Raw genomic sequence first — 9,683 nt, forward strand, 5'->3', positions numbered from 1 at the left:
TTCCAGACTGAGGGAAGGATTTTCTTAGTTCTGGTACTGTGGTGTTTTGATCAAGTGTGAATGATTAAGTGAAATCCTCTCACTCCAGCTAGCAGCGTGCCACCTAAATCAAGCCTTAGTGACAGGGTGACGTTTTAAATGCGGGAAAAGAACCAAAAACTGAGGCATTGTTATACTGCAGGGTAACGAAAAAGCTGCAAGGTCTGTGGCATATCCAGAAACAAAAGAAACAGTGGGAATGTGGTAGTGAAAGGTAACTAAAGTTATGACAAAACAAGGGGGAAGTGCAAAATTTTTTCAGCCCTTTGGTCTGTACACTCTTTCAACAAGAACAATTCATAGGAGTGGGCCAAGCTTCCTATGCCCTTTCATAACCTTCTCCTTCTCCCCCCCCCCCCCCCCCCCCCTCCTCCTCCCTCCCCTTCCCACACACTTGAGCATTCTTGGAGTTGAAACACATTACAAGTCTATAAGTGTTTGCCGGGAGACTAAGAGCTGGGGTGTTGTTGTTGTATGTGTTTTAATATTTTGCGCAGGTTTGCCATTTTACAAGGTTAAAATGGTCACCAAGCTACATTGCGTGGCAGAGTGGGGGGGGGGGGGGGGGGGGGCAGGTATTCCCAGAAAAATTGGGTGGGGGTGTGCAGCCTGCTTCGCAAAAGCCTTTCCCTATTTATGACCAAAATCTGCTATTTTCCCTACCCTATTTATGATCTGACAAAAAAATTGGATTCCCTACTTATGACCATTGCGGCTGGCACAGTTGTTAATGGGTTATGTTGATGGCCTTATCGATAATGATGAAAAAGTAGCTTCTTGTAAAAAAACATACCCAATTTAAGACTAGAGTGCAAAATCAATACCCTATAATTTATGACAGAAATGGCTGAAAAACCATGCCCTTTGGGGCCACACATACCTATATAGCCTATATAAGGGAGTACCCCCCTCCCCCCGCTACATTGTCCGCCAATGGAGATGGGGGAGGTAAAAAGGCTTGATTGCTTTTTATATATATATATTTATAAAATAATTACAAAATCTTATGCAACGTTGCAAAAAAATGTTTTCCCTCCCAGTTCCTGTCACTTCCTGGCAGTGTTGTTATTTTTCTACCTCGTGTGCAATTCAAGCTCTCTTTGCTTCCTGGTTTAATTGTGCAACCCCATCCCACACTATTATGCGAGGAGCTGGTCTTGCATAACTCAACGGGAGCTTGGGTGGTATCAGAGCCAGAGAGGTTCTCAAAGCTCAAGAAACAATGAAGGCAAAAATCTACATTATTCTATTCCAAATAGCATTACAATCCTTTGATTGCTTTTTTGAAAGGATGTAGTGTTTACTCCTATCATAATTCAGGATGATCTTCAGACCACTTCCATTGTTGAAAGAAAAAGAACACCATTTAAATGCAACAATGATCTTTATTATTTTAAACATTTTTAATGTAAACATCTTTACTTGATACCTCAACATCTGTTTTCAAATGTATTCCTATGCACTTTTTAATACATAACAGTATCAACACAGAAAAAGTAAATCTTCAACATGGAAACTGTGACGAGTGAATTGCTTTTCCACACAATCATTTATTAACCTAGAGTGCCAATACCTTTTGGTATCATTTACTGACAGCTACTGTGTGGTTCCAGCAAAAATAATATCAATACCTCCACCAATGGTCATTTGGTTTGTATCTCCCTCCCTCTCCCCCTGGAATTTCCAGTTAAACTTCATGCTTTCCCTTTAGAAAATTTGGCTATTGAGACCACCCACCCCCCCAGAATTTCCAATGCCCACCCTTGGTGTGGGTGTGGATCTTTTCTGCACCTATTCATGGAACATCTGTATGCAATAACCATCTTCTTCAGTTCAATGGAGTGATTGCAGGTGCCTTGTAAGTCAGTTGCACAAAATAACTCCCAAAGAAATCCTTTTCCACAGTAATCGGTCAAAGGTTCAGAATTTCAACTGTACTTGCAAATTAGATAACAAATTGTCGACAACAAACCACCTCAGCACATGAAGTTTACGCAAGTGTTCAGGGGGGGGAATTGCCTGGCTGAGCTAATTAAGAGAATTGCCTGGTTGAGCAAATTAAGAATAAAAAAATTATATATTTCCTGACATCAGCAGGGAAGTGACAACACAAAAATTGAAACATTTCAGCAACTTGTCATTGGGTCAAAACTGCAAGACAATACTCACGCCTTGATTACACTTGGCAGAAAACTGCAACTTACTGGAAAGAACTGTTCATGTTAAACTACTGGGTCAGGTTGTTTAAAAGCTGGTTAAAGCTAACTCAGGATTAAAAGTTAATTTAAGTAGAAATGTCTCTTGAATGAAAATGTTTTTCACTGCTTATGTTTGGTGTAGTTTGAGATTATTCAAACTCAATACAGAAGAACAAACCGTAAAAACAGAAAACCTCACCAAAACATGAATCAAAATTCTTGCTAATCCTGGGTTAGCTTAATCAGGCTTTGAACAACCCAGGGATGTAGGAAAAGTGCCATGAGGGCATGTGCACTTCCACCACCAAGATCCTTTGAGGTAATCAGTGGTCCTTTTAAGAATTTGCATCTCACTAAATATTTTAGCCAAATTCCAAGGGTCTTGCCCTCTTAGTTTTCTTGTTCATGATGTGGTCTCATTGTCTCAATTTCTTTCAACAGGCAAAGAAAGTCTTGGCAATGCATAAAACATACAAGTTTTACAATCTTGCAGAGTCTAAGATTTACCAGTCAGTGAACCTTTAAATTGTAAGGACTGATCTAAGCCAATCTTTGCTGGTATCACTGTTTATGTAATACATGTTCGCCTAGTAAAGAAACCAATATCATAGTTTGAAAGGAAGCAGCTCAAAATGTGCATACAATCAAAACTTCAATCCTAAAATCACTGGTAGGGATGTTTGGTGACTCAGCTGAAAAAAGAAAGTATTTCCAACAGAAATAACTTGTTCATATTCAAACAGTTTCCTCTCAAATTTAAAAGCTACTGGACAGTGCAGTTACAATGAGTTTATCGCATCTCCAAAGTTACCAAACTAACCTTTAAATTTTTACTAATGAGATCATTCAATTCATAAGGCAAAGAAAAAGAAGGTCTTAATGGAGTTCACTGTTTTGGAACAGTCTCAACATTTTTTGCGAGTTGCTGACAAGTAATCCCTTCAAGTATAAAATATTAATAGTGAACTAATCTCAAGATTAACAGAGCAGTAGCAAAACTGACACAACTCAAACACACACTAAGTGATGTTAATTTATTAATTTAACAAAGAAAATAACATCCTAGATGTACTCATACTGTAAGCAATTGCTTATACAACTTGTATCTTTTCTGCGATGTGTTGCAAACACAACTAAAGGCATTGACGAAGCTGTTATTAACAATTTTACTCAAGGATCACGTAAGGCAAGACTTGTAAAGCACCATCACTTGAAGGCATAACTTCAGTCCAGTCATACCACATGCCGTCACCACCAAATCGGCCTGTTACACCATTTGCTTGGGCATTTACATCTAAAACTAATTCTTTGGTCATGGGTGACGTTGGCGATTCCTGTTCTACAGGTAATTCTTGTGCAGCAGTCGCCTCTGTTGTGTCAACATCAGGCAAATTATTAGCAACCTTAGAGGCATTGTTTGATTCACTAGGCACTTCTTCATTCGGTGAAGATGACTGCCATCTGGTGTCTGGTAGATTTTCATGAGAATCCTGTGACATGCATGAAACAGAATCAATTTCTGTCTTATCTTGTAATGTACTGTTCAATTCCAAATCTTGAGCAACTGCTTGGCTTTCAATATTTAATTCGTCTAATTTTGTAACACTTGGCTGTGAACCAATTCCAGAGTCCACCGAAAAAACACTGTTATCTTCAGGGCTCTGTAAGTCTGTTGTTTGAGTTGATGACGATAAATTTTCCTTATCTCCACTCTGTGATGTCTGCGATCGAGACTGAGACACTGACGAGAAATATCCTTTATCCTGAAAAGGCTCTGTTTGCGACGTCTGTGATAATGAACAAGTGTTACTTTTCTGACTACCGAGGCCTGTGTCCTGGCCAGAATTAGGAGTTCCCGGATGACTTTCAGAATCATCCGACTTTAAGAATACAACAGGTGAATTTTCAGAGCTTGAACAACTGTTACGTTTCCTTTTGACGCCCCTCTTTTTCCCTTCAAGGATTTTCGATTTGCCTGCCCTGTCCACAGACGGAGAGGCAGGCTTCTCTGTATCCCTGATAGTCCCATTAATCTGCGGTGACGATACTCCGCTCCCATTGATCGGAGAATCCGCATTACGCAATGTCTCAAGGTGATTGATCACTAACTTTTGCCATTTCTTAACGAGTCCTTTGGCCCTCTTGGCTAATTCCTCATTGGTTGTTTTCTTTCGAAGAAGATTGATAGTCTTTCCCAATCGTGTTTTCTGTTGAGAGAGCGCATCTTTCAATTAGCACAAAGTCTGGATTCATATATACAGTTATATACAAAACTGAACTCAGGGAATTCAATGCCTACTTGAACTACCGTAAGTTGATATTGCCCAAAGAATTTCAGTAGTATCCCAAACTTGCCACTAAAAAGTAGCAATCTTAAGTAATATTACTGTATATTGCACAAGTTAGCAGATTTATTTGTTATAGTAGGCAGCTGATTTTGCAATCTTTTCAAAGGAATTGGAAGAATAACCCAGCAAAGTACACGTTACCGAGATCAGGAAGTAGAACGTGGTCTTTGCTTGCAGCAATCCTGCAATGGTGTAATGAACTCAGATTTCGAGTTGATTTTTTGATGGAGAAAACTAAAAAAAAGTCACTTTACATTAGCACACTAGATTACATTTGAGTATAGCTCTTGTGAAAACATGGCATAACAGAACTCATGGTAAATATACAAGAACACTTAATCGCATCAAAGGTTGCCTTTTATCATGATAGAGACGCAAAAAACAATGATAGTCATTCCACTTACACGACTAGCAACAGGTTTGGAGCACCATGAATATAGCAAACAACTAAGGCGATGATAAACAACATGTGGAAAAATCCAAGAAATAAAGCCACGGCTGGTACCTTGAGAATAGCGGCCGTGAAATTCTGTATCGGTGAATACTAACTCATGGCTTTCCACGAATTGAAAATTATTCGAAGAACCTCCAAATTAGCTTAGTGGGAAGGTGTACAAGACGACGTTAAAACGAATGTATTTTATAGACCGGAGCTTTCTTAGCACCCTTATGAATGAACTTGCTAAGCCAGATGTGCGATCTCAATGTGCATGAAATCGACTTGTATGCGGTAATTATACATTCCGAGTGAATTCGAATTAACTTTGGTTTCCAAGAAAAGAATCGACTCGTTCAATTATAGAAATGATGCGACTGAGTCGAAACTTTTGAAACAACCTTCTTTCATAAAAATAATCCTTTTCATATTTCTCAGAACCAATTGTAAAAACAAAGGTTACTAGAAGGTCAACCGTAGTAAACTCTACCAAGTACATTTCGACAATGTAAATTTCGCTTTTGTTACAAGAAACCGCCCGGAAAAAGCTCTAGTAAAAACTCTTTGCTTGAAAGTTGTGATCTGTCAGACCTAATCAGCATGAAGGTATTTCTACTTTACTTACAATAATTCACAAGGCAAAATCGAGGAAATTTGTTAACCCAAGAAGATGACACGGTGTGTTCTCGCAGCGAACAGTTGCACTTTTCAAACGATCAAAGTTTTGTACCATCACTTGACAGAAAAGAATCCAAAACAGCAAAAATATCAGAACATAGTATTAAGTAATGCTGCGGAAAGATAACGTTCATACTAAGTTCCGAGTAAACTGAAAATGTGAATCGTGACCTGAAATCACCTCAGCTTCCCTAGAATCCTTCACACGCATTTCACGACCCCGTCGTTTTCATCCACTCTTTTACAACCATAAAAAATATTGCTCAAGGGCTGTAATGATATTAACAGAATTAAGATGCCCTCAAGAATTAAAAAGACTCGAAATTTCACCTCAAGGGCCTCTTTCGTGATGGGAAGGCGCTCCAAAATCGTCACTGCCTCGAGAACCGCCGGCATGTCCAAAACCTGACCGATCAAGAGGAGGAAAAAAAGTGTTAATTCCCAGGCAATGAATGGATGAAACACGCTCAAAATTGACTCACATTTCCATCAGCGTCTACTACACGGTCTAGGATGGTTTTAATCTCTTGAGGGGAGTGCTGCATGGAGTATCCAAGCAAGAAAGTCTACCGCCCTGTCGTTCGCCATGCGAGGCAGCCAAGACATGACGACCGAACGAGAAGAACAGTCAATATATTATGGGATGCTTGACGTCACACCGCACAGCAATTTATACCAATCGATGAAAGATCGCGGGCTCATTGCGGAAAACGCTCGTTTCAGTCCACTCTCTGTTGTTGTCGACCGTGTTTTTCTCTGTTTGTTCAGTACATCTTTTCATCCTTGAAAGGCCAGTTTTGGACAAGTCTGAAAAAAAGGTGTTGGAGGTTTTTATCCTAGAGATTCATATCCCGTCTGGATAGGAGCCGTATCATATGGTTCCAGGTCTTGACGAACTTGAGAAAGTTACATAGGTTTGGCGGGATGTGGGATGACAGTCAAAATGGGGGCGGGATGCGGGATGACAAATTTCCATGGCGAGATACAGAACAAAAATTATTCTACAGGAGCGTGATTTGCTCAAGTTGACAGCTGGAATGCGGGATAGTTTCAAAATAGTCGTCAGGATGCGGGATGAAACAAAAGAAAATCACGGAGGACTGTAATCGGGAGAAACATCCCGCGGGATGGCGGGATTAAGCCTTAAGTTGGACCCTCGTAACTGTGCCTCAGTATAAGATCTGTTAAAACAAGGATTAGACGTCAAGACGAACTATCTTCTTTCGTGCCTCTTGAACGACGAACTAATTACGCTCGATTTCCGCCGCTCACTTGAGTCTGGTCTACGGGCTCCTTTCTCGAGCAGGGTCTGATAATCGAGCCTACGAACTAGCTGGCCGGTTCCAGAAATCAGAAGAATTAAACTAAAAAAATAGCTTTCTTAATATAAGTGAGCTAACCGCCCAATAGAATAAATTCGTCTCACAAACTGATGACAATCCTTCCTCTCGTATTTTTTGCGACTGCGGCGACGGTCAATATTCGAACGAAAGGTCTGAGGCGAATGTAAAAACCGCGAGGGAGAATGGGGAGAGACGCTTCACACGCGAGGATCGCGCTTACGGCGCTTCGCGCCTTCCAAAACATCCAAAAACGACTGTTTTGCAGTCTATTCCTCTGGAGTTAGTCTCGACAACGAGTTGAGTTGCGAAAACCGAGCTCGGAACGAGAAAAAATGTCAACAGCGCTCAAAACCCAAGCCAGCTTAATACAAGCGCGGTTTATTTCTTATATTCCGCGTGAAGTGAAGGAACAGTAAACAAATAAAAACCCGGGAGTGAAAGGATGTAGCACGCAAGCATCAGGACTGTCTACAACCGCGAGGGACTGGAGAGGCCCTTTTGGGGGACTTCACGATACGAGATATTTAGGTAAAAAAAAATAAACGGGATACAGGATATTTGGGGGAAAATTAATGGGATATTTAGATCAGATAAAATGGGATATAAGGTATAGGAAAATCGTCAGTTTTTGCAATTGAAATTAATGGATACGGGATATTTAACTCCTTTCCCCTCCCCTTTTATCCTATTGGGATCTCGCTTGAGAAAGTTTTTTCAGTTGGTGTGTCTCGTTACCATAACGGTAAATCTTCACAGAAGGAATGCGATGATTATACAGCTACCGAGTGTGAAAAGAACACATTAAAATACAAGACTAAAACTCGGATGAAAAATAGTCTACAAGGCCGTTTCTCTATAGTTAACCACCACTTGCGCACTTCGTGAAACGACCATCCGAAGCCAATTTCCTTGGAATACTGAGGGGTGTATGAATTCAAAGAGTGCTGCACCTTCTTTCCATCACGAGTCGGCTTAAATAAATTAAGTCTTTGGTTTGACCACTAAGAAATTAATTAATAACGTTAATAACGCTAACTAGACTGTTTTCGTGTATATAACTGGACGGCAATCCGGTCGTTTAGCCCCCTAAATTGATCATGCTAGCCCCAAAGTGAGTGTTAGCTCCCAACCAGATAGCCCCAAGTAAAGCTTGTCTATTTCTCTATCAATTTCAGTGAATGAAAATAATAATTTTTGTCAATCACTCGCCCAACCATGATTAAAGTCTGTAAGTTGAGCGGACTATATAATCTAAAAGCTGATCATGTGAACGGACCAAGATTTTGGAGCTCAGCCGTATACGGATCCAAGACAAAACAATTAGCGCGCTCATCAAAGACCATAGTTGTTTCAGAAGATTAAGCCTTGGACTTATTAGAGTCTTATTAATTAAAAGCTGCGGGGGAGAACGATTCCTCGCGCCTTATTGAAATCTGGAGCTCACAAGTGAAAGCAGCTCAGCCGGAATTCGGATTGGGCGAAAGCCTGGTGCCAATCTAACTGTTCCAATCAAGTTTGTAGATTTTGTGAGAAACCTCGAAGAGCCAAACTTGCCCAAACATTTCATCAATGGAACGCAAAAATGATCAAACCCAGGAGCGAATCGACCTTTTCCGCTCGAGGCTATGTAAATCTTAAAAATAACTTGTCGATGTATTAACCGAGTTCCATTATATTTGCCCGTCGACCGTTAATCCAGTTATATTTTTTCTTCCTACCTAGAGTTCACGCTAATTTCTTTTCAAAGAGTCATGATTTCAGAGGCTTTAAAGGGCATTATCAAGGCTATTTCAAAGCCAGAGCAGTGCTAAAATTAGGACAAAGCATAACGTATGAATAGTCCTTTAAGATGGTTAGAACAGCAAGGTCGAGAAATTAAGTGAATAAATGAGAGACAGAGACCAAATTTTAATTAGTTTGAAGCGGCTGTTCAAAAACACAAGGGCAGAACTTGAAAATGCTTGCCAGAGTTTTTCAATTTCAGATGAAACCTCTGTGCTTGAGAACCTATGCTAATACCCTTCAATAGCTTGAGTACACCAGAATATTATTAAAAAAAAATGAGAACACTATTTTTAGCTATGTTTACGTTGGAGTAAGAAGTCTTGAGGCACGCTCATAACAGCGCCACTCTAGTTCATACGGTTATACCGTGACCACCATTACGAATGCCGTTCTCTTATTTGGCTACGCTACTCACTATCTATTCTGTTGTAGATAGTGAGCAGCCTAGCAGTGAGCTGTTGTTAGTCAAATGGTGGCCGCTTCTTTGTGTTTTCGAAGTGTCTGTGAAGAGGATTTGGACCAAGTTTTTAAAGGCCCAGTTGTAGATTCACTCTGCGTCAGACCTACCCGTATAAATACTTGCTTAGTTCAGACCAATGCTAAAGGCATATATTTTGAAGGGCTTTTTATCATAATGATGAAAAAAGTAGCTTCTTCTAAAAAAAAGTAAAACATACCCAATTTAAGAGTAGAGTGCAAAATTGGGACTAAAATGGCCAAAATCGATACCTATTTCTGATCAAAACGGCTAAAAAATCATACTCTTTGGGGCCACACATACCAATATAGTCCACATTAGGGAGCATCCCCTCGGGCGGTTGGAAGTTTCCGAATAAAAATTTCTTTAGTATATAAT

The 9,683-nt window shown here is 40.1% G+C and overlaps 1 protein-coding gene across 1 annotated transcript; it reads right to left on the reverse strand.

Moving 5' to 3' along the window:
* Positions 1–3,252: 3,252 nt before the first annotated feature.
* LOC110064524 (uncharacterized) lies at positions 3,253–6,344 on the reverse strand. Its single transcript, XM_020771587.2, has 3 exons — positions 6,182–6,344; positions 6,030–6,104; positions 3,253–4,444 (listed from the first exon to the last, which is right to left on the reverse strand). Exons 1-3 carry the CDS (start codon positions 6,242–6,244, stop codon positions 3,404–3,406), a joined length of 1,179 nt encoding a protein of 392 aa, XP_020627246.1. The 5' UTR covers positions 6,245–6,344; the 3' UTR covers positions 3,253–3,403.
* Positions 6,345–9,683: the final 3,339 nt, after the last annotated feature.

Source organism: Orbicella faveolata, unplaced genomic scaffold (genome assembly GCF_042242905.1).
Source record: "Orbicella faveolata isolate gen_17 unplaced genomic scaffold, um_ofav_v1 contig_14, whole genome shotgun sequence".
Taxonomy (NCBI): Eukaryota; Metazoa; Cnidaria; class Anthozoa; order Scleractinia; family Merulinidae; genus Orbicella; species Orbicella faveolata.